At 39.1% G+C, this 26,404-nt stretch overlaps 2 protein-coding genes across 5 annotated transcripts in view; both read left to right on the top strand.

Annotated features, from left to right (window-relative positions):
* LOC137249169 (zinc finger protein ZFP2-like) overlaps positions 1-21,108 on the top strand; it is a 32,678-nt gene extending 11,570 nt beyond the window's left edge. Inside the window, exons 6-7 of one of the 3 annotated variants that reach the window (XM_067780459.1) lie at positions 19,204-19,588; positions 19,666-21,108. In XM_067780459.1, the coding sequence (XP_067636560.1) occupies positions 19,204-19,328 (125 nt within the window). In that variant the 3' untranslated portion in view covers positions 19,329-19,588; positions 19,666-21,108. Of the gene's footprint in view, positions 1-19,203; positions 19,589-19,647 lie in introns of those variants that run through there. The other 2 variants (XM_067780458.1, XM_067780462.1) reach the window with 2 other exon arrangements.
* Positions 21,109-22,697: 1,589 nt separating this feature from the next.
* On the top strand, positions 22,698-24,919 carry LOC137249172 (zinc finger protein 660-like). 2 transcript variants are annotated; one of them, XM_067780471.1, is made up of 6 exons: positions 22,698-23,128; positions 23,217-23,614; positions 23,670-23,772; positions 24,036-24,275; positions 24,346-24,684; positions 24,769-24,919. In XM_067780471.1, exons 1-5 carry the CDS (start codon positions 22,830-22,832, stop codon positions 24,650-24,652), a joined length of 1,347 nt encoding a protein of 448 aa, XP_067636572.1. In that variant the 5' UTR covers positions 22,698-22,829; the 3' UTR covers positions 24,653-24,684; positions 24,769-24,919. The 2 variants fall into 2 exon arrangements, with proteins under 2 accessions (XP_067636572.1, XP_067636571.1); XM_067780470.1 differs by having other exon boundaries at positions 24,346-24,780.
* The last annotated feature ends 1,485 nt before the right edge of the window (positions 24,920-26,404 follow it).

Below are 26,404 nucleotides of genomic sequence, written 5' to 3'. Positions count from 1 at the left end.
TTTTGTCAAAAAATCATAGAGATCGGTGATATATATAATATATATATGATGGTATATATAGTATATATTGTAACGAATTTGCTGCAAATCCTCTTATTTGCAACCCTCTGCTAAGTTCGTATCGCTAAACTGTTGAATAAATAACTCCAATATGTAATAATGCAAAATGGCCTTTATTCAAGTACTTCACAATAACACCCGTACTTTGCAACGAATAGCTTACTTAATAACCAAACTGATTGACAGCTCAAATGAAACTCTCCTATAGCTCGCTAGATAGCGCTTAATCCAAATCTCAAATCAAACTGAATTACTTCTTACTCGCCTGCCCCGCTTTTATAGTTTACACTGCATACTTCTAGGCTCTTCGATTTCCAGAACTTTCTAGTTATTGCTCTCTCTTGTGACAACTCAGATAAGATATATGCATGTGTTTGTGCATTGCCGCTCCGCTGCTCGTATACGTACATATGTGTAGACGCACTTATTTATTCGTTTATGTAGATACATAATGATTGAATTATTGATGTGAATGTTTGTAGTTTACAGTCTCGCGCATACATAGGCGTATAAGTAAATGCATCTGTGTGTGACTTATTTCGGCTGCCTTATATATGTGTATACATGATTTGATTATTGACATAAATACTGCTTATCGTGGCCTTAGATCGCTTTAGTGATGGGATAACTTAGTGATGCTAATATCCGTGACAATATATATAGTATATATATATTTTTTTTACGATTTCGGCCCCATTTTAACAGCTAGAAGCTTCAAATTTCACCAAATGCTTACGTGTATAGCATATATTGATGTCTGAAAAAATCATTGAGATCGGTGGTATACATAGTATCTTTCTGCCCCGTTTTAACAGCTAGAAGCTTCAAATTTCACAAAATGCTTACGTATATAGCATATATTGTTGTCTGAAAAAATCATAGAGATCGGTGGTATATATATTTTATACTTCATATAAACTGTCATTTTGACCCCTTTTTTACGGCTAGAAGCTTCAAAATTCATCAAATTTCATCAAATAGTTACGTTTACGTCATATATTTTTGAAATACGTGATTCGTAGTCATAGTTTTTACATGCAGACCACAAAAAACGTGAAGCTTTGCATCCTCACACAGATTGCCTACCTATTTTTTATTTTATATTTATCTTAAAAATCGTTTAGATATGTTCAAATTTCACCAAATGCTTACGTGTATAGCATATGTTGTTGTCTGAGAAAATCATAGATACCGGTGGTATATATAGTATATATCCCATACAACCGATTGTTCAGATAAGAAACTTTGCGCAATTTCTTCCCCATTTTAACAGCTAGAAGCTTCAAATTTCACCAAATGCTTACGTGTATAGCATATATTGTTGTCTGAAAAAATCGTTGAGATCGGTGGTATATATAATATATATCTCATACAACCGATTGTTCAGTTAAGAAACTTTGCGCAATTTCTGCCCCTTTTTAACAGCTAGACGCTTCAAATTTCACCATATGCTTACGTATATAGCATATATTGTTGTCTGAAAAAATCATAGAGATCGGTGGTATATATTATATACCCCATATAAAGTCTAATTTTTGCCCCCTTTTTACGGCTAGAAGCTTCAAAATTCATCAAATTTCATCAAATAGTTACGTTTACGTCATATATTGTTGAAATACGTGATTCGTAGTCATAGTTTTTACACGCAGACCACAAAAAACCTGAAACTTTGCATCCTCACACAAATTACCTACCTGTTTTTTATTTTATATTTATCTTAAAAATCGTTAAGGTATGTAGATCTGTTCACTATATATTTCTTATCTTATACATCCGATTATTCGGAGATTACGAACGGGATAAGATTATTGTTCAGCCCCATTCATGAAAGGTATGGAGTCTTCGGCAGTCCCGTTCTTACTTGTTTTTATTTATTTTATATCCTAGAGGGTCCGGCCAACTCCTGAGTTGACTACGGAATCGCAGGATTGTATACGGGTGTTAATTAGTATTATATATTTAAAGGGGAACGTTTTCCGTAACCGATCCTTTTTATTTTAAAAGGACTTTCGACTGCGCCAGATTCGTTGCTTAAGTCGCGGCGGGACTTTTTAAAAAGGAATATATAAACCAAAGGCAGAATACGCTTAAGAAAATCAACACGACTGACTAGGGTGTAACTCTGAATCAAACTGAACTTTCACTTTATTACCATCAATAATGAAACTTACCTTTTGCTGATAATAATATTAATACTTATTGCTAACTGATTGATATTATTGCTTACTAAGTAGAATTAACTAGCTGTGTACTTAATATTTTGTTGAATAGCAGAATTCCCAGAATTGCCAGTTTGCAACTTTAATTTAGACCGGATATTAATACTCTTGTTTATTTGTGTTTTTTAAAATGAATTGGTCAATATCGTCTGCTGCTGACTCTGCACTTATATAACTTGGCGAGCTATTGACCTTATTTGGTAGAGTAGCGGAATTATACGTAACTCACGCGGTTGAGTTGTGGGGAAACGAACTTGACGCGACGACGTTACAACACGAAGTGTATACAAAATATTAGGGGGACTCATGTAACCTTATAAATGCCTCATAAAGTGTGTAAACGTATAAATTTATCTAGTGCGTAAACGAGCTGTCAAATTTTGTATGAAAAATCGTTTACACAATTTGTATAAATTTACACGCAGATTTCATTGTGTAAACACGGTAAACTCAAAGGAATGCAACTTTGCAGACATTACAGCAGGCATTTTCATCAGAAATCTCCAACATCAGCAAGTCATTTACTAGTATATCTTAGTAAAGACGTTTTAGTTTTGATTTTTCACTCAGTCTTGGCATTTTTTAATTTGTATAACAATCAAAAAATTTTGTTTGCCAATAATACAGCTGATAAACAATTAAGTTTATCAAGAATATTACCAGGTGCGTTCATATAACAGCGTGTGTAAATGGATATAATTTTACACCTTATAAGTTTATATGCTTTCATGAGTCCCCCTATTAACATTTTTCGTACCTTACGCGTGCAAGCAACGTAGATCTTGGATCATAATTCACGGCAATGCATAGTTTCAGTACTTTTAATTTAATAACTTTCTTTCGCCTATCTGGTATTACATTATATTCACAATTTTAAAATTTCACAAACAATAAAAGTCATTGTAAACCTTCATAAAAGCTCTGCACAAACTATTTAAATTTCAGTTGCGCATTCATTTCCTTTCATTTCGGCCGTCGTTTTTTCCAGTGATGGTAGTAAAAAAGCGGAAAAATCGATATTTGTTAAAAAATTCCGAGCCAACCATGTTTAATTTAAGCTGGGTGCAGATGAAACATATCGTCAGAGGCACGTTCCGTGCTACGGTCGACTTGACTAATTAGCACGGAATACAGATCACAAGAAAACCCTAAGGATTTTTTTAAACGGCAATCGTACGAAAAAATATTACGTTACTGATCGCGCGTTTGGCACCATTTGTATTGTGAGGTCGATTCAGTAACGTATCTTAATTTATGACAGCACTAAATTGAATTGCAATTGTTAATTGATATTTTGACAGTAAAATGTCATCTATCAGTAAACAAAAAAATTATTAATTTACATGTGGAAGTCAATCTCGTTGTTAATCGCCGGAGCCCTTTAAATCGTTTTGAATCAAACTACCCTGCAAAAATTGTTGGATTACGTGTTCCATTTTCTTCATGTTGGAGTACTCTGACAATACTCCTTTGCATTGCGTTTGTGGACCACCATCAGCCGATCATTGCTCGTTTTTTATCGACCGCGATCACGACACGATGACGATTGAACAGAGTTGACAAAAGTAAAATATTGCATACAAATAACTGATAAAAAAAATTTTACTATGGCAACTCTGATAAAATGCAACCGCGCACTGGTTTTATGTATACATACTATAGTAAAGAGAAATATTAGTTTCTTTTTTCGCGCAAATGCTAAATAACATACGAATATTCGTAATAAAAAATATAAAAGTTGTATTGCCCCTCTTCATTTACATTCATTTTAAATTAAATTCACTCCGATAATTCTTTCCGACACAATTCCTCTTTAGTACTTTGGCATATGATCCTCTGTGGGTGCTCCATGGAGTACTACAGTGATAGTACTTTGGAAAGTACTCTCGCGTATGTACTCTATGGAATACTCACAAACAAAGCGAGAGTGGGATCACCTACTCCTCTCCTAGGACATCGCAATGTTAATTGGAGCACATTTTTTGTATGAATACAGATTAGTTTTGGAACACTCCTATACTCCTAACTCCGTATTCCTTACACAATTTATGGAGTACTCGCGTTTTTTGAAGGGTAAGTGTGATATCTTATCTGTCAACTGTTTGACAGGATGTTCAATATGGCTACTTTTTAGCGTTTTGACAGCGTGTGAACGATACAAGAAGGCAATATTGTTACATACCTACAAACATATAAAAAAAGTTCTATGTACTTGGCATGGTTCAATTATGTACAGGTTGGCTCATCTCATCAGCTGATTTTATTTATGTCATTGCATGGTCGAAGGGATTGTCAAAAGGAGATGGCAAACTCAAAATGAAACCAACACATTGGCAACATTTTACTTACACATACAAAAACTGCTAAGTTTTATGTTTCCATTCCATACCATTCGCACCAACACCAATACACAGATTTTGACAATTGGAACAGACATATTTTGTTGCTTTACAGATGAGCAAACCTGTATATAGTTGAACCATGGTACTTGGTTTTTCAAATTCGATGGACAAATGTCAAACTCGTACTGCGCCAGAAGTTGATGTATCAAATCAAATAAAAAAAGTTTATAATCAGCCATGCTCCCACCTTGTATCGTTCCGCCATGATTGGAAAACGAGCAGAGCTGGATTCGCATCAATTTTTTCGATTCGATTCTAAAAAAAATCGATTTAATCGATTAAATCGAACCAAACAAAGTTTATTTAAATTTTGCTTATTCTTTGTAACAGTGTACTTGCTTACGTGCTTAACCATTTACACGATTTTTCCCGACAAATAAAGGTGGACAGTTTCTCTCTCGTTTCGTTGCCTGCCGAAAAAATTGGAAGCATCAAGGAATGCCACATGGGTCTTCACTTGATCCTTTCATCGGAGTGAGATAATTAGTATATAGTCTTTACCGAAATGTCATACTTTTTGCGTTTTTTTTATTTTTTATTTCAAAATGTAGGGAAAGCAACCTTGGAAACATTAACCAATACACTTTCGTCTTTAATACTTATTATACAATATGTATAATTTTCTCGCTTCGATTACGGTATTAGAATCGATCTATGTTCAGCGTCATATAAAAAGGAAATATTTATTACATACGTAAAGCAACATGTTCTCGGTATACGTTTTACAGCTTTTTAATCAATGAGGTATACGAAACTTTCAATTGACAATATACGGCAATTTGTGTCATGGTTTGTGTAGTTTCAGTTAAAAACTTTATGGAAGTATTCAGGGCTGTCATGGAATCCAAGTCAGTTTTGCGTTTTATCGGAATTACAAACCGATATTGATTTAAATTGGTGTCATAAAACCGTATTGGTTTTGCTCTTTTCGAATGTAAATAAAACCGATGTGCGAATCAGCTGTTTTGTAGTGTTATCGGTGCACCGGTAATTTTCATGTTAATTTTTTTGGCAAAATTTTATACAATAATTGTTTTGTGCATCTAAACCGAAATAAACAAATGTATTGACATCAAAATGGCATCAGCAGATGTATCATTTATGTTATTGGAAGAAGAAAGTTGCAGGTCAAAAGGAAAATTTTGTGAGATCTCAGCATTCCATTTGAGATGCCAGAGACAGTGTAATTAAAAATATTTCTTCATGTGATTTTCTAAATATTTATAGTGTATTTGCAGTTACATTGCATACTATCGCATAAAAAAAGAGGCTGTCCGAATGGTATCGGACACCATTGAAGGAAGCTTAACATGCTCGAAAGTTCTGCCAGTGCTGCAACTAGCAGCTACGTTGCGATTTTTGGCTGAAGGGCCCCTATCAGTTAGCAAGGATTCTAGTATGAGTGTAGATAGAAGCACAGAGTCAACGATTTTATATGATGTGCTTCGTGGAGCCCTTCGCAATATCTGGATGTTTCTACATAAATTTTTGCATTGAATTTTTATGCTATCCACTATTAAGAATGAAAATATATGTAAATTTACATTTCCTCCTATTATATAAAAAAATTTTTTTCTTCCGGGAATATGACTAAGTGTAAGAGTACTACTAAGGCTAAGAGTAATAGGCTAAGGGTAAGTGGAAGGGTAAGAGAAAGAGCAAAGGTAAGAGCAAGGAAAAGATATCTTGCAGTAAGAATAAGAGTGCCAGTTAGAGTAAGAGTGAAAGAAAAATAAATGAGAAATAGGAAATATAGAAGGAAAAGGCTGAGTTGGCGTGGGAGTAAGGGCGAAGAGTAAAGGTGAGAATAAGAGTATGAGTAAAACTAGGAGTAAGAGTAAAGTTAACAGTGAGAATAAGATTAAAAGCAAGAGTAAGAGGGAGAGTAGGAGTAAGATTAAGAGTGAGAACAAGAGTAAAAGTAATAATCTGAGTAAGAGTAAGTGTAAAGGGTGAGGAAGGTGAAGAAGTCGAAAAAGAGTGGGGGTTGGTGAGCGTAGCGAGCAGGGGGCAAAGCCCTTCTAGTATTTATATAAAATAAACTTTTATTTACTTACATTTTTAGAAAATACTCAATTGCCAGAGAAACGCAACAAGGAAAAAATTAAAGGGCGAATTAATGGTGACTTATAACCAACCATAAAGCCATAATCAGATAAAACAGCTGATCACCCCTACCTTATGGAAATCAATGTAATCGAGTTAGGCAAGGTGCACACGAGGCTACGCGTCATAGACGTGTATAAGATATGACATGTAGCTACGATTTCTCTACGCCTCAAATTCTGCACAAGAAGCTACTTTCGAAAGTCGCTACAAAAAGCGAACAATTATTGAAAAAAAGAAAAAATTAAATTTCTTCAGGTATATCCGTCCCCGAAACCAAAATAGATATTAAACGTTGCTTGCATCTTCGTGCCTTTGTAAATTATGAAAGGCAATTTTACACCACCGCGGACTAGAGAAAAAGGTGATTTCTAGTTTCCAACACTTTTTAGCCTTTTAAACGCTTCAAAAATGTCTAACCAAGCTGTTATGGTGTTGAATACTCTTTTTCGCTTTATTTTCGTGTATTTTTCTTGTATTTTATCTTCAATTTTTTGTCGCACTCCCTCCTAATACGGCTTCAGTACTGGTGTAAGTGTGTAAACTATATTTCAAAAAAACCAACGAAATACAAGAAAAATACAATCTTATTCATTAAAAACAAACGAGCCAGTTTGTATTTCGATAGGTTTTTTGACATTCGGCCGCTTTTCTATATTTTTTCTGACAAATGAAAATTTTGTTTTTAGTTTGAAAATTATGTGCATAAAAACACAACTAAAATCAACTTTATTCTGAAAAAAGTAAACCATCAGAGACCCAAATCAGTTTCCCGTGTTATTTTCATCGTTTTTATTGTTAAAAATGTTAAAAAAAATTAATTTAAAACAAACAAAAACATGTCAAACTTACTAATTTTTGGGGAATAGTGGTCTCGCTTTTTCATGATAGAAATAGATAAACACACGTTCAATATATTGCTTGCCAGAAGTGCGAAGAAATTTCTTCATCTTTCTCCTTTCTCTCGAAGCAACCAACACAATAAAGCTAAATTTATAAAAACAAAAATTACAGAATATGTATTTCCTCAAGCGTCCCTAAAGCATGGTATAAATATTACAAGGTAAAACCGGTGAGAGCCGAAATGACGTTTAAAAAAATTTTAAAATTTTTTCATGTGGTTGTTGTCATTTTGATGATTTTGTGGTACCCACAAAAAAAATTGTGAACATAAGTGTTTTGCGCGGATATAGTTTTGGTCTCCAAACCGGTGTTGAACCCACCCATATTTTTATATGCGCGGTCAAAGGCCGCCAATGCAGAAAGGTGTTCTGCGCAAGAATACTATGGATTCCACCCTATTCTTCGGTTTCATCGTTCACATACTTCTAGGCGTTTCCAGAATTCACTACTTGTTTATCAGCTATAAATTCACCAGCTACAAACTACAGATGCACGTTTATAGCTTCTCATATGCGCGAGTATATGTGATACTTCGACCGATGATTGCATACTTTTGTGCGTATCTCAGATATATGCATGTGTTTGTGCATATCTCTCCGCATGATTGATTTGTTTATGTAGATAAAAGTGACTGCTTAGTGTCGGCTTAGAGATGATAGTATGCCTTAGTGTTGCTAATATTCGTCACAATATTTTATCCAAAACCGAATTTTTTATTGGTGGTAATAACTTGATACCATTTATACAAATTTTCTTAAATATTCTCCTCCAGCTTACTGTCTAGGATCATTCCTAGATATTTTGTGCAAGGTTTCTCCCGTAGGGTCGCCCCTCCTAACTTAGGCCTGGTCCAATTAGGGACCTTGTACCTCTTTGTAAACAAGACCATATGCAACGTCATCTGCGTAAACCGTAAGTTTTTCTGGTCCCTCGTAGAATCCCCTAAGCAGTTGGTTAATGACCAGCGTCCACAGCAGAGGGGATAGCACCCCTCCCTGCGGAGTGCCCCTGTCCACTAATTTCGTGGCCGCGTACAATCCCCAATGCGATGTAATCTTACTGCAGTTTAACATGCAGTCGATCCATCTGGGTAAGGCTGGATGTACTTTAACGTAATTAAGACCATCAATAATCGCCCATTTAGAAAGCCCCGGCAATGCTTAAGAAGACTTCTAGAGCATATTCCTTATATTCCAGGGCTTTTTCTATGCTTATTACCACCCTATGCAATGCGGTGTCTACTGACTTGCCTTCGGTGTACGCCTGTTGTGTTGTGGAGAGCAGCTTTTCATCCACGTTGGACTTTATGTACACATCTATCAGCCTCTCAAAGGTTTTGAGCAGAATGATGTTAAGCTATTGGGTCTATAATCTTTGGGATACACGTGACCGATCTTCCCCGCCTTTGGTAGGAAAGCTACACGAGCAGTTCTCCAAGAGTGCGGTACATGATTCAGTTTATGCACCCATCGAATATTATTTTAAGCCATCCCACGACCGCCCTACTTGAAACTTGTAGCTTGGCCGGACATGTACCATCTGAGCCCGGCGATTTCACCACCACTACGAGATCCTCAGTAGTGTAATTAGGCAGCATATATGAATGCAGCTGTTTCCTTACCATTACTACAGCTCGTACCCGTCCTTCCGTTTGCGCATAGTAAACGCCAAATCCGCGCGCGCTAAGTCCAGAAACCTTTCCTCCCGATGGAAGCCACGGCTCCTGGATCAGCGCGTTAGGAGGAGGAGTTCGCTCGACGCCACTTTACTGTGTTGGAGGTTTATCTGTAGGACTCGCAGCACCAATGGGCTGCTTCTCCCCCTCCAGCACCTTCATCGTGACGTCGTCGTCCTCCCCTAGCCCTTTTGGTTTAGAGTGTTCGAAGCCCCCTTCAGCCTCTTGTACCTGTTGTGCCGGGTGTTCCTCTGTGCGACTCACAGCACCATCTGGCTGTTGGTCCCCCTCTAACACATTCGGGGTGACGTGGGCTACCTCCACTTGTCTTTTTTCCCTTAGGCTTTTGAGGTCCTTTTCGACTTCGCCCACGTCCAGCGTGTTAGGACTTTAATACCCGCGACTTCTTTTCCTGAGTCGCATATAAATTTTGCCTGTACCTAAGGACATTTTTCCAAGCTGCGCGTACAATATATCCTTGTTGTTGTTGTTGTAGCAATTCTCGCCCCACCTAATAGCCCCGACCGATCACAAATTGTCATCAATATCCTCTAACGGGAGTCCAAGGAAACTTGCCGTTTCAACAGGGGTGGACCATAAGGAAAGGGGTGTTAGAGGCGTTGGTTCCACATTACAATTGAAGAGATGGTTGGTGTCATGTGGGGACACATTGCAAGCGGGGCATACATTTTGTATGTCGGGGTTGATTCTGGACAAGTAAGAGTTTAACCTGTTACAGTATCCAGAACGAAGTTGAGCAAGAGTGACACGCGTTTCCCTGGGGAGTATGCGTTCCTCTTCCGCGAGTTTTGGATAATTTTCGTTAAGTACTGGATTCACCGGGCAAGATTTTGGGGTGTAGGACAGTCGGTAGCGTAGTGCCATCGACGTGGATGTTCAAAATGATCGACATTTGGGACGTCCATGTTGTAAATAAGGTCGCGGAAGATTTAGTCGGTGATAATGCCAGGTTTCGCGAGGCGAAAAAACTGGAGAGATCAGGGAGGTAGCCGTTTATTTTATTGCATAGCGCATCGATCTTTGGGCCTGGGCCTGTGGCCATTATTGTGCAGTCATTGGCGTAGGAAACGATTGTGACTCTTTCCGGTGGTGAAGGTAGCTTAGATATGTAGAAATTAAACAAAAGTGGGGATAGGACACCACCCTGTGGCACCCCTTGTTTAATTCTCCTTGGTTTTGATGTTTCGTTTCAAAATTGCACCGATGCCTGCCGACCACCCAGATAATTTGCGGTCCACCTTTTAAGACATGGGGGAAGGGTAGACCCTTCCAGGTCTTGCAGTAACGAGCCATGGTTGACCGTATCAAAAGCTTTTGATAGGTCTAGCGCTACGAGTACTGTTCTATGGTGGGGATATTGATTTAAACCGCAATTTATCTGGGTGCTAATGGCATTTAGCGCGGTGGTAGTGCTATGGAGTTTTCTGAAGCCATGCTGATGAGGGGCTAGCTGCAAATTTGCTTGGAAATAAGGGAGCAAAATGGCTTCAAGCGTCTTTGCCACTGGCGATAGGAGAGATATCGGACGATACGACTCACCTATGTTAGCTGGTTTCCCAGGCTTTAGTAGCGGGACCACCTTGGCCATTTTCCATTACTCAGATATGACAAAGGTGGAAAGAGACAGGTTGAAGACATGCGCTAAATATTTGAAACCCTCTTTCCCTAGGCTTTTAAGCATCGGCATGGCTATGCCGTCTGGGCCCACTGCTTTGGATGGTTTAGCACCAATGGCGTCCTCAACTTCTTTAGCGGTGATGGTGATTGGTGACGCGCTGAATTTGTGTTTATGTGCGTGTCTATTACCTCTCCGTCTATCTTTGTCGACCGTAGGATGCATTATATATTGTCGGCAGAAAGCGCTCGCGCATTTTTTCGCGTCCAACAGCACTTTGTCGCCAAAGGCGATGGAAACTTTGTCTTTGTGCTTAGTCGGATTCGATAGGGACTTTACGGTGGACCAAAGTTTACCCACACCGGTAGAGAGGTTACAACTTCTTAGGTGCTCCTCCCATTTCGCCCGCTTGTGTTCATCCACAAGCAATCTGATGCGTTGGTTTATATCCCTTATTTGGGGGTCGCCTGGATCAAGCTGTCTTATAAAGTCACGTTCTCTCGCTAAGTTTGCGGCCTCCGCCGGGAAGTGGGCCGGATTTCGGGAATTCTCCCGGCGGGAATGAAATGTGCCGAGGCGGATTTAATGACCTTACGGAAGGCACGCTCCCCTTGGCGGGCATCAGTCGGGATAGGGAGGGCAGCAAAGCGGCTGTCTGTAAAGGATTTATATTCTTCCCACTTTCCTTTTTTGAAGTTTATGAAAGTGCGTTTTTCAGTGACGATGAAGTCGGCGTTACGCTCAAGCGAAATAAGTATGGGCAGGTGGTCGGATGCCAATGTTACCATCGGCTGCCAGTTGACGCAGTTTACGAGTTCTGCGCTCACGATTGAGATATCTGGCGAGCTGTGACAGCTTCCTACCATACGTGTGGGGGCGTCTCCGTTTATTGTGCAGAACGTCGTTTCTTCTATTTGATCCGCCAACATCTCACCCCTACTGTCCGCCCGCAAGTTTGAATGCCATAGATCATGATGGGCATTGAAATCGCCTAAGATAATGCGATTGTTGCAGTGAGTAAGGCCCTGATATTAGGGCGGTATCCACTGGGGCAACAGGTGGCAGGAGGGATGTAGATGTTGATGATTTCTAGGTTTGCATCGCCTGACCGGACAGATAGGCCTTGACGTTCTAAGACATTGTCCCTGCGGTCGATGCCAGGATCAAATATACAATATTGCACAGAGTGGTGTATGATAAACGCGAGACCGCCTCCATTTTCGCTTTCGCGGTCTTTCCTGTGGACATTATACCCAGAGCAGGTCTGCAATGCAGATCTTGCTGTGAATTTAGTCTCTTGAATCGCAGCTATGCGGATGTTGTGCCGCTTTATGAAATCGACTATCTCCGTAATCTTCCCAGTTAGTCCATTACAGTTTAACTGCAGAATTCTGAAGTACATAAGGGGAGACGTCGCCACTCTGGGGGTAAGTGACGGGTGACTACGCCTGGGTTGTGGAAGGCCAGGACGCAGTTGCTGTTGTAGCCTTGGGACTGGGCGTCCTTGGGCAAGCATTGGGGTACCCGGATGATTTGGGTTTGCGACCTGGCAACATGGCGCGATGAAACCCGTCGGGGGGTTGCCGTCGCGGAGACCAGAACATCTAGGAAAGTGGCACCACCCAAGGCAGGAGCTGCATTGGGCGGATGTACCAAACCTATATATTCTGTGCTGGCAGACGGTGCAAACGGAGGTAGGGACTGAGAGTCTGTCTCCCTGACCTGCACGATTGCTGCCGGAAAAGAGGGGGGAAGAAGACGGGGGCAGGGGCTGATGCTCAGCATTGCTACCAACTCTACTACGAAGGTAGGAGTTATGAGTGGTATCAGCTGTTTGAGTTGTTGGCGCCGTGGGGCGCGAGCAGCAGCGGCTACTTGTTGTGGCTTGCTGAGCAGCGGGGCTGCTGGGAGGTAGTGGGGGGCGCTTAGGCGTAGACTACGGGACGCCCTTGGGCGTGAACAGCAAGGAGCCACAAAAGATTTATAAACGTTACGTGGACGTCGGTTTTGGGATCAAGCCCAGAACAACCTGTCCGATGCAACCATCCCTTGCACGAGACACACTGAACAGAGTATGACCGTCCTAAAAAGATTCTTTTCCGGCAGATGCAGCAAAACCATTTCTCAGGACCGGGGTCAGGAGACGGACCCGGATTGGATTCGATGCCTTCCCGGAGTAAGAGGATATGGAGCAGTCCTGCTGCAAGGAGCTGCTGGGAGGATGACAATTTGTGGGAGGGACGAAACAAATTGGAAGGGGTCACACTGAAATGACAGTCCTTGGTCGGGAAAAATCCCGAGTCGCTCCGGTACATAGAACCGACTGCCTTGGGAAGCGTACAATATATCCTCCGCCTGCTTGTTTATTTGGAAGATGTATACAGTAAGTACCTTCCAATCCTGTGTCGGTATGTTCGGATTCTGATTCTGCAAAAGTCGCAGTGTATCCTCCGACTTCATCACGCATGGTATCCATACCTTAACTTTTGGTACCTTGGGGATTTGCGCTTTATCCACCATCTCAAAACGCGCGTTCGTGCCCTGCCTTTGGAGGTTTGGAACCACTTCCTCCAGCCACCGCAAGCTCGCGATGTCGCACGCTATCATCTTTATACCATTATACCATCCCCCGAATCAAAGGTTGGAAGGAGCTTACTTGGTTATTCCCGCATCATCTTAAGCATTAAGCTAATAAGCTCCTTTTCTACAGATCTCCACCTTTCACTAGTCATCTGTTCGAAAGGACTGCTACGATCAACCACAGTCAGTGACTGCTTTGCCACATCACTCATCTTCTCGGGAAAAGCCGGCGTCTTAGTGTTATTTCCCTTTAGCACCTCCGAGAAAGCCGGAGTCTTAGCTCCCTTTAGCACCTCCGAGAAAGTCGGAGTCTTAGCGTTATCTCCATTTGGCTTATCTCCTACTTCCATAGTTGGAACTTCCCTCTGACTCGCAGCCTTCGAGGTAGTTGCTACCTCGCTATTGGGGCCCATCTGTCTTACTGCTTTGGGCCTACTTGTCTTGTCTATGGGACTGCCCTGCGTCGCGGCTCTGGGACTTGCCTTTTCATTCTGCCATTCGACGCTTCTTCCTCCTCATACCGGTTGCAGATCCGAGGGTTTCTTGCAGCAAACCTTTTGAACTCCCTTCGACCTACTTCTACCGCCTCATGAGCCCATGCCAAGCGCTCGATCTCCTCTTCTGTTGGGTCTACCACTGCTCCCAAGCGTTGTACAATTCTTAGTACTGCACGGTACTTGGAGAGAGCTCTTTGCTCCGTACTCTTCTCCACTCTTCTACTCCTTTTTCATTTGTGTGCTTCTCCAACACGGAGTTCATTGAATCAGCACTACTCTCGCTCCCCGAGTCCGACGCATCGCTTAATGCGTATTTGTCGTCCTTGGCTTGCGGCTCAGTCCTCTTCTTATCATCGTCCTTATGAAAATTAGGTAATGAGTTGTTCATCTTGGTCGTACGACCACCAGCCCGACAAGGCGGGTTCAGCGGTCCAGTATTATATACGGGGAAAGAACCGTCAGCCACAGCAGCGCCCCTTACTGTGGTAAGGCCATCAATACTTCCCGAGGTGGTCCGGTATCGGGAAGGCTCCGTTCGAATACAGCCGAATTTATCCCCTGGTCAATGGTAAGCGTCGTGGTGACGACCTTAATAACGAGGCTGATAGCGCCAAAAAGGTGCAACGGATCAGCGGCTTCTCTCCTAGTTTAATGCAAAGCATGGATCAGCGATTTGCTAAGTTCAGCGATCTGATTGCTAAGCAAATTTTGGACTCGGAAAAAAGGCTCATTGAATTCGTATGCAAAAAACTAGAAGACAAATTTGTGGTGCTGAAGAAAGAGGTCAGTGAGCTTAATGCAAGAGTTACTCAGCTGGAGAGCGTGTTCGAGCGCGTTGGTTATCTCGAAGAGGAAGTAAAAACACTTAAAAACAATGCGTCAAAGCAAGAGAGCCATATTGCCGCAAGTGAAGTCCGTGTCCCCGGAATTCCCTTTAAGGAAGGAGAAAACTTAACAAGTGTCTTTCATCACCTCTGTTCCACTCTTAGATTGCAACCAATTCCTATAATGAGCATTTTTCGGCTACGGAAACTAGACAACAGCGTGACAGATCCGGCCGTAATAATCAAATTTCAGTCGCCGACAGACAGAAACAAATTGCTAAAAAGTATAGGCACCTTTAGGCGCCAAAACAATCCAAACATCAAGGGTCTGCAATTAGTTCATGTGGGCATAAATTCAAATACTCCGATTTATGTAAATGCTTCGCTGTCCAGGCAAAACTATGCGATCTTCAAGGCAGCGATCCGTCTAAAGAAGAAAAGGAAGGTAGTAGCGGTTTTTTCTAAGAAGGGTCTGGTACATATCAGACGAACAGCCAACGCCAGCCCTGAAGCAATACATAGCTTGGATTTTCTAGAGCGTCTTGTTGTCTAGTTCCAAAGACTGCTTACATACACTGTTGCGCGTATTCAGCAAACGTACTAAAGGGCTCAAAGTCATCCATCTCAATGCGCAAAGCCTATATAAAAAGCTGGATGAATTGAGATTCATATCTGAGGGTTCTGATATAGATGTTATATGTATTTCCGAAACCTGGTTTTCTTCATGTCACAAAAATGATTTTGTGCAACTAAATGGATATCAACTTTTCAGGGCTGATAGACGTGGTCATGGTGGTGGTGTTGCTATATATGTCAAAAGTAGTTTATCCTGTAAACTTTGCTGCAGTGCTAGTCCAAGTGATTCTGTCGAATATGTGTTCGTAGACGTGTTCTCTGTAAATAATGAAAGGCTTCTTATCGGCTGTGCATACAGACCTAATCGTGGAATTGACTTCTCTGGCTTTATTGAATTTCTCGAGCCTCTACTTATAAGCTATGATAATATAATCATCGCTGGGGATTTCAACTCCAACCTTCTTGTCGACTCAACTCTAAAGCTAAATATGGAGTCTCTTGGACTTTTTCCCACCAATTTAACTTCACCTACACACTTTACTGACTCAAATTCTTCTTTGCTGGATTTATTTTTTGTGAATGATCGCCTGAAATTGCTCCACTACGATCAATTGTCGGCATCTTGCTTTTCAAAACACGATCTGATATTTCTTAGTTACAACTTTCAAACGTCACACATCCAATGTTCCGTTACGTATCGTGATTTTAGAAGCATAGATTACAGTTCCCTTAATGCAGCGGTGGAGTCGGTCGAAGGGGCTTGATTCGTACGCTAACATCGGTCGATGATCAGGCATCATTCCTACAGAACCATATTATTAGGCTTTTCGACAACCATGTGCCAGTGAAACTCAAGGCTGCTACACACAATAATATCCCTTGGTTTAGTGCCAATCTAAAACACTTAATTCACCAGCGTAACCTTGCTTACTCACGATGGAAAAGATACAAAACCCTGGAAGCTCACAACTGCTTCAAAGCAGCTAGGATAACTGCAAACAAAGCCATTAGGTCAGCAAAGCAGAAATTTTATAATAACAAGTTTAGTGCTGCTTTGAGTTCGAAGGAAACCTGGAAGTCGATTAAACATATTGGTATCGGAAAATCCAAATGCGATATTTCTGTCCTCCCTGATGTAGACATTAACGAGATAAATATAAATTTTGTAAACCTGCCAATCTCAACTCACAATATATGTGCTGACAATTATTGTATTCGCGCTAATGTTGATTTTGGTGCACTTGAGTTTGCTAGTGTCGATGATTGTGATGTCGTTCAAGCCATTCTTTCAGTAAAGTCTAATGCTATGGGGTTCGATGGTATATGTCCGAAATTTTTAAAGATAATTCTTCCTAAAATCCTTCCTCACTTACCCTACTTGGTTAATTCTGTGCTGACGTCCTGTGTATTTCCCAAATGTTGGAAAGTTGCTAAGGTAATCCCAATCCCCAAGCAAAACAAGGAGTATAGACCTATACCTATTCTGCCTTTCCTTTCCAAGGTCGTCGAACGAATTTTACACTGCCAGATAAATACTTATGTGCAGGATAATAACCTTCTCACAGATTCCCAGTCTGGATTCAGGTCAAATCGTAGCTGTAAAACGGCGCTCCTATCGGTGATAGAGGATATTCGAGACAAGTTGACAAAAATTTTACTGCTTTCATGACTCTTCTCGACCATTCAAAAGCGTTTGATTCGGTCGACCACACCGTTCTCTGCAAGAAGCTGGACAACCTATTTAATTTCTCCAACTGTGCAACAGCCCTAATCAGATCGTATTTGGCCAGCTGAACTCAGGCAGTAAGTGTTGGTAGCAGAAAATCTGACTTCGTCAGTGTTTTAAGAGGAGTCCCACAAGGCTCAATCCTTGGTCCTCTGTTATTTGTTTTGTATATAAACGATTTGCCTGGTGTTCTCAAGTATTGTAATATTCACATTTATGCTGACGACGTACAATTGTATATGTGCTGTCCTAGTGATCGTACCAGTTCATGTATTAATAACTTAAATTACGATTTATGTCAAATTGGTACGTGGGCTTCTAATGAACGGCTTATGTCTTAACCCTAAGAAGTCGAAATGTATAGTCATTCATAGAAGGTCACTAGATAAAAGTGGAATGGAAAATTTAATTTTAGACAACACTATTATAGAATACGTTGACACGGCAAAAAATCTAGGTGTAGTTTTTAACAAAACCTTGACATGGAAAGATCACATCTTCCGCACAGTGGGAAAAGTGTATGGGATGCTTCGTACACTCTGGCTTACACAATATTTTACTCCGTTACATATTCGTCTACTAATAGCAAAAGCGTACTTAATACCTACGCTGCTTTATGGTTGTGAGGTTTACTGTAATTGTGACTATGTATGTAATAGGAAACTTAATGTTGTTTATAACAACATTGCTAGATACGTCTATGGGTTGAAAAGACTTGACCACGTCTCTCATCATGCTTACAGGTTGCTAAACATTTCTTTCGATAACCTTATTAAACTTAAAACGCTCACTACGCTACATAAATTAATATATATGAAGGAACCTGACTATTTGTATCGGAGGCTAAATTTTCTCCAGTCATTTAGATCTGTTCTCCTTACCCACTTCAGACATCGTATGCTAATATCTGATCGCCAGTTCTTCATTACTTCCATACGTCTTTGGAACTCGCTCCCTTCTAGACTTAGACTTATAAGCAATGCTCTGCTCTTCAATAAAGAATTAACAAGTTTCTATAATAACCTAGACAATTAAAATACTGATTTCTTCTAAGCAAATGTACTCTATCATTCGTTTATTTTATTTATTTACTATTTATTAAATATATTATTTATTGTAACCTTTTCTTAGCCATAGTCATTAGCTTTAAGTTTCAAGTTTAAATTGTTCTTATTTTATGCCTTTTACCGACTAGCACTGTAAAATAATTTTTGCCAAATTGTTGTGCTGGGATGAATTGCCTAATAAATACAAATACAAATACAAATCGTCCAATAGGCACGGTCCACATAACACCCTGGATTAGGGGGTTGGCAGTTCTAGGTCACCGACAACCCGCCGCCCCCTAGGAGGCGAAACGGCGTAGATGCCAGTCCTAAACAGCTCCTCTTCATAGTCGGGCGCTATGGAGATCGGCTAAGCCCTCACACCAACGACGATTTTCGTTACAATTGCTAGTGCATGCCCTCCAAGATGTAGATCCTGATCGAAAGTCACACACAAAATTTTAGGGTGTAAGACAGTCGGTAGGGTAATGCCATATGGTCGACATTTGGCGCGGTCATGTTTTAAATAAGGTCACCGATGATTTGGTTGGTGACAATATCAGCTTTCGCGAGGCGACAAAACTGGAGAGATTGGGAGATAGCTGTTTATTTTATTACAAAGCTCATCGATGTAGGAAACAATAGCATAGGCGTAGAAGCAATAGTGACTCCTGGTGGTAAAGGTAGCTATTGATATGTAGAAGTTAAGCAGAAGTTTGAATATGAGTTTTTTTAAGTTATAGCAAAAAAGCGTTGAGGATTTTTAATATCTTACCAGGTACCTTCGTACATGTTTCTAAGAATGAAGAATAAAACCTATTCAAACTCAATTTTCACCAGGACAAAGCCGCTGAGACTTCGCTATACTTTAACATACAATACGTTACCCCATTTTAGCACAACTATCATTTTTTGATTTTATTAAATTTTATAAAATGTTTCTTCCTCTACAGTTCTATTTCAGTATTGGATGGTAAATATGGCTTTCGCATTTTCTCAATCAATAACTGTGAAAAGGTGGAAGAAATCTATGCGTGTAAATCTCACATATTATCTTGGTCGAGTGTTTCTTCAATAGCTCTCTAGTGGTGATGGTGACAGCAGAGAAACCCAACTGTTTACAAATGTTACACTTCAAAAAGAATCAAAATATCTGCCATTGCGTCTACGGCTCAAATACCCACAGTATATGAATGAATCGATTGCACCTAATTGTCTGTCTAACGGATAGAATACATATTCATCAAATCGAAAATATTGCACCAAACGAACTGGGTCTGAATACTGAAACAGTACACATATTCAAAATCGATGAGGAGGCTGTGATGATGGTATAGGGTGAGTTGTTGAATAACATACGAAAACCACTTTAACCCACCTATATATTTGCATTACAGCTAAAGCTTTACAAACAGCAAAAATTGCTGGCGCCAAGCAATTGGAAAAGGCAGTGAAGCATTCATCACACTGTACGGATGGTGTAAAGTTAGAAACTGCTGTTGTAACAGCTGACACCGACACAACGGTCATCTCTACTTCGCCGAGTAGCGGCTCGTCCGACTATCTATCGAAGACAGTATCATCATATCTTTGGCAACACAGGTTAGCTATGTGCTTGCACAGGAAAAGATTTCAATTGGAAAACAAAAACCAAGTAAGAGAGTTTATTTATTATTAAAGTATTTACTTTTCTTTGTATCAACAGTATTAATTTAAGTTGCAATATCACGTACATATATAATAAGGGATGTGATACGATTGCTGTCGGAATTAGATTTGAAACCAATCAATACTCCTGCTAAGGGTTACAGAATTATTGCTTGAATAATTAGATTTAGAACAATAATAAGTCTGACTTAATTACAAGTCGTACATTTTTAAGTTCATCAATTACGACAGCAATCGGATTCCACGACACCTTTGAATATTCTTGATCTGAAAAAAGAGTAAACCTAATCTGAATTTCTACTAAGCTTTAAGTTGTAGATTATTTAAATAATTGGAGTTTTTTCTGAAGCTTAAAATTATTTTCTGTTCGCTTGGAAAAGATTTCAATTGGAAAATAAAAACCAATAAGGCGAGTTTATTTATTATTAAAATTCTTACTTTTCTTTTTTATCAACTGTATTAATTTAAGTTACAATTTCATGTAGATATATAATAAGGTATGTCGTGATACGATTGCTGTTGGAATTAGATTTGAAACCAATCAATACTCCTGCTAGGGTTTCAGAAGTATTGCTTGAATGATTAGATTTAGAACAATAATAAGTCTGACTCAATTACTAGTCCTACATTTTTTAATTCATATTTTACTTTATTACTTTCAAATTCAATTACGACAGCAATCCCATTCCACGACACCTTTGAATATTATTCTTGATTTGAAAACAAGAGTAAATCTAATCTGAATTTCTTCTTAGCTTTAAGTTGTAGACTTAAATTGATTCAAATAATCAAATTTTGTATTCGAAACCATGTAAACAACTCAAATTATACATGAATATAACACACTTCTGAATTGTCCAAATGTAAAGTTAGCTGCAGCAGCAATATAGCTCAAAGCAATTAATATATGTTTATGTTATTATTAAAGTACTTACTTCCTTTTTATATTAAATGTATTAATTTAAGTTGCAGTTTCATGAATATATGAGGCTCCAAGATGCAAAACCAGATGAATCCATTATATGTAAAATTTAGAAAAGCACAAAAAAGCTGAAATTTTGTAAATTGTTATGAATTTTCAATACGGATTTTTAGAATGTTGCTAGGCGATGCAATATTGTAGCAATTTAAATATTATTTTAAAATTTTTAAATATCTGGTTTTGTATCTAGGCGCCTCATATATTCTTTATTTGGCAAAAATTGACTAAATCTAATGATATGTTTTAAATAAATGTTTATATTATATGTTATGTTTGGTTATTATAATTAAAAATAAATATTGAAAATTAAATTTTTTTGGTTCTTATTTTAATCTCGTGGCTGCTACAGGCAAAGTAAATCGGCAGGTAAAATTCAAGTTATATGGCGGTTATATAAACGGTAAAACCGCAGTAAAATTGATTGTCAAATGACTCGAAAATGTAGAGGAAAAAACTGAAAATTTGATCGCCTTTTGACGCGCATTGTGACGTGTGTGAGCAGAGCAGTGCTATGCTCACATCCTATAAGTGGGAGCGGAATGCACAATCACATAAATAGGTACGAAATGGGAAAAAAGTGTAAAAAAGTTACCGGCGCCTGAACAAACGTGACCAAAATTTAATAAGGGGCGTGACCGCACAATGACGGTCAAATGACTAGTCAAATGACGTGGAGCGTTTTTGCAGGGAATGTGTTTGTTTCATTTTGAGTTTGCCATCTCCTTTTGTCAATCCCTTCGACCATGCAATGACATAAATAAAATCAGCTGATGAGATGAGCCAACCTGTACATAATTGAACCATGGATACAATACATATAACCAGGGAAGAAAACGTAAGCGTAAAAAACAAAATTTAAAGTACGTATAATTTTACGCTTAAACTTTATACGCATTATACTCAGACGTAACTGAAATATGTGTGTTTGTTTCACCCCCTACACTAATTATATGTATTCTATGTGTGTCCACAATTCATCGCATCTGATTCAGCTATATGTTATACCCTATGGCCATCAGAGTTGTGTCTCCGCTTTTCGGTACACCCTGTGCTGCAGCTGTAGTTATTTAACCACTGCCGCTAGATGGGTCTCCTAAGCATTATCTATGCGGAGATAGGCGTTTTTGTTTCACGCGCAAACGTAAACGTATACGCGTGTGAAAAAAAATACGGGTAATGTTCTTCTATTCTCTAAAGTTGGCAAACTAATGATTTCTAAAAAAAAGATCGATTAAGAATCGAATCGGCATCCAGCTCTACTTGCTCAGTTTAGTGAATTTTTTTTAATTTGCTGTTTTTTGGTTGTACGCTGCTAACAAATTTAGATCTATATTTTTCTAGGAAAAAGTTTGCAAAAAATGCATGCGCCTTAATGTAAGACAGAAAAATGAACACGACTAGTGGCCAATATTTCGACTGCCTGTGTAGAACTTGTATGAATTTACTCGTTAATGAGTCTTTTTACGACGCAAGCAATAAACCACACCAATGGTCCTCGATCCTTGACACAGTTGAGGAATTCAGCAATCTAAGTGTTGGTGAATTATTGTCCATCACGGTACCTCGATTAAATGTACAGGAAGGTGATGAGCTGCCAAAAGAAATTTGCCGTCAATGCCTGCAGAATCTGCTTGGCGCTTATCGCTTCCAACAGATGTGCTTACAATCTCAACAACATATGCGTACACTGATCGCTAAACGAAATACTGATTTAACAATGATGGCAACGGAAACATCATTGAAAGGTGAACCAAATTCAAACCTTATTTTAAAACAAGAACCACCTGCTGAAGCCAGAGATCAAGGCTTTCAATTTGAGTCTGTGAATACTTCACAGGAGTTAAGTAATCAATTTGCGATAATTTAACAAAAACGACAGAACAAGGAAACATAAGCGTAAGTGAATTTTTAAAAGAGGAACCAAGAATTATGTTTGAGTTGCCTGAAGCGACACAATCGGATATGGCTGACTCATTGAAAGACTTTGACAAAACCACTGAACTTGATATAAATTTACTTGACGATATTAACGAATTTGTTAAAAATGAGCCATGTGATGATAATGAATCCAATATGCAATATAGCAGGTGTGAATTTAATACAAATAAGCGAAATGATGAAGATGAAAACTGTCATGGGAATACGGATGCAGAAACACTGTGCTCTTCCACGGCATTTGCAGGAACCAACAATTTAATGGTAGAAGCAAAAGAACAAAAAAAAGTGATGTGAGTACGAATTATCTAAATATGTATATTATTTGCACTACATTTGACAAAAATAGATTTACATATGTATACCTACAACTTTTTATAGATCAGCCTCACATAATTGCCACATTTGCAATAAAACTTTTACACAATCTCGATATTTGGCAAGACATTTGAAGCGGCATAAAAAATGGGGTGAACAACATGAAATGTCTGTGATACCCAAACACAATGAGAAAACTATTAAAAAAGCACTAAATAGTGTTTGTGAGCTATGTGAGCAAACGTTTAGTACGCCTGCTTCACTAGAGAAACATAATAGGATAATGCATGAAACCACACAACCAAAAGAATCGGTTCAAAAAACTATCAACTTGCCATGTGATCTATGTGATATAACATACAGTACGTTGGCATCATTAGAAAGACACCAAAGACTGGAACACTCGACAGAATTAGCAAAGGAACCAATGAAACAACATTCATGTGAATTCTGCGATAAGAGTATGTATTATAATATGCCTATAAAAAATTATCGCCTAAAGGTATTTGTTTATAGCTTTCGAAGGGCCATTTATGCTAAAATCCCATATACAAAGTGTACATACAAAGGCACGGCCATACCGTTGTCCGAAATGTGACAAATCATACACTACACCAAGGTATAGTTAAAACCGGAAACCAAGTTTTTATCTTATTTAAGCTCCTCAGGGTAGTGAACACAAGTGTTTCTATTTTAGGACTGGTTTATAGCCGTACTGCCCTGTTCTATAAGCTGATTAGTTGTTTCGATCATGATTTTTAGCTGTTTCTGTTACAGCTTTTTTTTTACGTAAAACACTTGCTATAGAAATCTGCATTAGCTAGTTTAAATACATACAATAGCAATAATATAAATGAATTAATGAATAATTTTAATTTGCAGTGGCTTGAAAGAACATCGTTATCGTAGTCGTAACGATAAGGTTTACAAGTGCCCTTACTGTCCGCTAAAATTCTGTTTTAGCAGCGATGTGGTTAAACACAAAAAAAATGTACACAAGGAAATGAAGCCACATGTTTGCGATATTTGCGGAGCCAGTTTTAGCCTAAAATACTTATTAAAGATACATCAAGCGATTCATACCGGTGTTAAGCCATATAAATGTGACCATTGTGAAAAGTGGTAAGTTATCATAAAATGTTTATCTAAAAATATTGTTTATTTCAACTTTTCATTCTGGCTGACCAAACAGCTTTTATCGCCGAGGGCAGCAGCGAATTCATATGCGTAATCATACCGGCGAGAAACCATACAAATGCAAATACTGCAGACGCGATTATGCTCGACTTAGTGATCTTGTGTATCATCTTCGTACTCACCTTGGTGAAAACGTTTATAGATGTGAATTATGCCCGTTAGCTTTCCCTTTCGCTTCAGAGAAGCGTTTACACCTTGATACGCATAAAAACGATGATGCAGAAACTCGTGCGCGAAATATGAAAGCTTTGCAGGAAGAAGAGGCTAAAATACAGGCAAAAGTCGCTGCGGAGTATGTGTAGTAAGCGGACATTCAATAAAAAATTCGAGAATGGCAGGAGATTTTTCTTTAGTAGATTTCTACATTTTCAACCTTTTTCTGCATTTGTAATAAGAAAATTTATCAAATACATTTCAGTATTGGAGCAGCTTTCCGATCTTTTCTTTGAATGCGTCAGTAGATCTACGCATCTGGAAAAAAATAATTATCAATCACAAGTATATAGAGACAAAAACTTTGCCGATGGTTACGAATAGGTACTGTACGAAAGATTGAAGGGCACCATGGGCACACTGATTGGGCCGTATTAGTGTGGCTTCAGACATGGTACATCTTCTATCGACCAAATTTTTACTATGCTCCAAATCTTAAAAAAGGTAATAGTATGGAACAGCGGTCGACTGCTAAAATGAAAGGTGTCAAAATACGCTTTTTGACCTCAGCTTCAATAATCTGAAGCCGGAAAGAATATTGTTTTCGTCTATCAAAAGATATTCACGAAAACCCGAAATTTACCCCGAACTTCTCCGAAATATGATGCGGGATCTTAAGTATTTTTGTGCGGTGCACCTATCGTCACCCGATTTTTAAAACTACTAACGTGGACTCGTCTTGCTTGGCAGCGATTTAGTTTAGCACCCCCCGAGTTTGGGGTTTAACTTGGTATCAAATGAAAGAGGGAGTTCTCCCGATCACAAATATATATATCTTAAATTGCGCAAACTTATAATTTAAAAGTTATTTGTTGTTAAAGTTTGCAAATTTCTATACAACTTCTATATGTGCCCTGCAAAAATCGTTGGATCATGTGGTCCACTTGTGTCATACTGGAGTACTTACCATTATACTCCACTGTAATGCAGCAATGGACCAACTCATGTTTCTACACGAACATATTGTAAGTCGATCATTGCTCGTTTTTAACGATTGTAATCACTACACGATGTTTATTGGACTGTGGGTACTCCATGGATTACTCTGATGTAATGCGGAGCTGGAGTATATGGTCCAGTCCTAGGACATCGCAATGTTAATTGGACCATATTTTTTGTATGAATTGTGGTTAATTTTGGGGCACTCGCTTGGCCCATAGCGAGTACTCCATACATGCATGCATGGAGTACTCGCGATTTTTGCAGGGTGTATACGTATATATATATTATGACATTACAAATCTGTGCTGCCACATCTAAAAAACGGAACAAGTGCAGAATCGAAAAATAACTTAAAAAAATACCTTTCATCTGATGTATATATATCTTTAACTTTTCTAGTCTTTATTTACCAAAAATTTGAAAAGGCTCTTTTTTGCATTCGTGAACGAGCTGATATTACCTTATAACTCTTATGTTTATTGTTATGTTAGCCAATCCAACACCGGCTGCGCCATGCACAGTAATTCTGCGTAGAACACCTTTTTGCATAGGCGGCCTTCGGCCGCGCTTATAAAAAATAACCCTGGGCTACGCCATGCCAAGTCCGGGTGTGTGATATAACCGTGGCTACCGCCACGGTGATGCCCTTCTGCGTAGTACAACCTTCTGTGCAGAAGGGTGTTCAACGCAGAGGGACATCACCGTGGCGGTAGCCACGGTTAGACCACACATCCGTACTTGGCATGGCGTAGCCCAGGGTTATTTTTTATAAGCTGCCTACGCGGAAAGGTGTTTCAACTTCTCAAAATGCGTAGTACAAATATATATTTTCCTTTTTCTTTATTTACTGAAAGGTGGTAAGGTAATATTTATATTTGCTTTTTTTTTTTGTTTATGTG

This window comes from Eurosta solidaginis, chromosome 4, assembly GCF_040869045.1.
Source record: "Eurosta solidaginis isolate ZX-2024a chromosome 4, ASM4086904v1, whole genome shotgun sequence".
Classification (NCBI taxonomy): Eukaryota; Metazoa; Arthropoda; class Insecta; order Diptera; family Tephritidae; genus Eurosta; species Eurosta solidaginis.
Note: the sequence above shows the minus strand (reverse complement) of the source record. Positions and strands in the feature narration are given on the sequence as shown.

Coding starts and splice junctions, on each gene's coding strand:
- LOC137249172 (XM_067780471.1), top strand. CDS start 22,830: ATGTTTGAGTTGCCTGAAGCGACACAATCGGATATGGCTGACTCATTG. Junction 23,129..23,216: donor AAAGAACAAAAAAAAGTGAT/GTGAGTACGAAT, acceptor AACTTTTTATAG/ATCAGCCTCACATAATTGCC. Junction 23,773..24,035: donor AAATCATACACTACACCAAG/GTATAGTTAAAA, acceptor TTTAATTTGCAG/TGGCTTGAAAGAACATCGTT.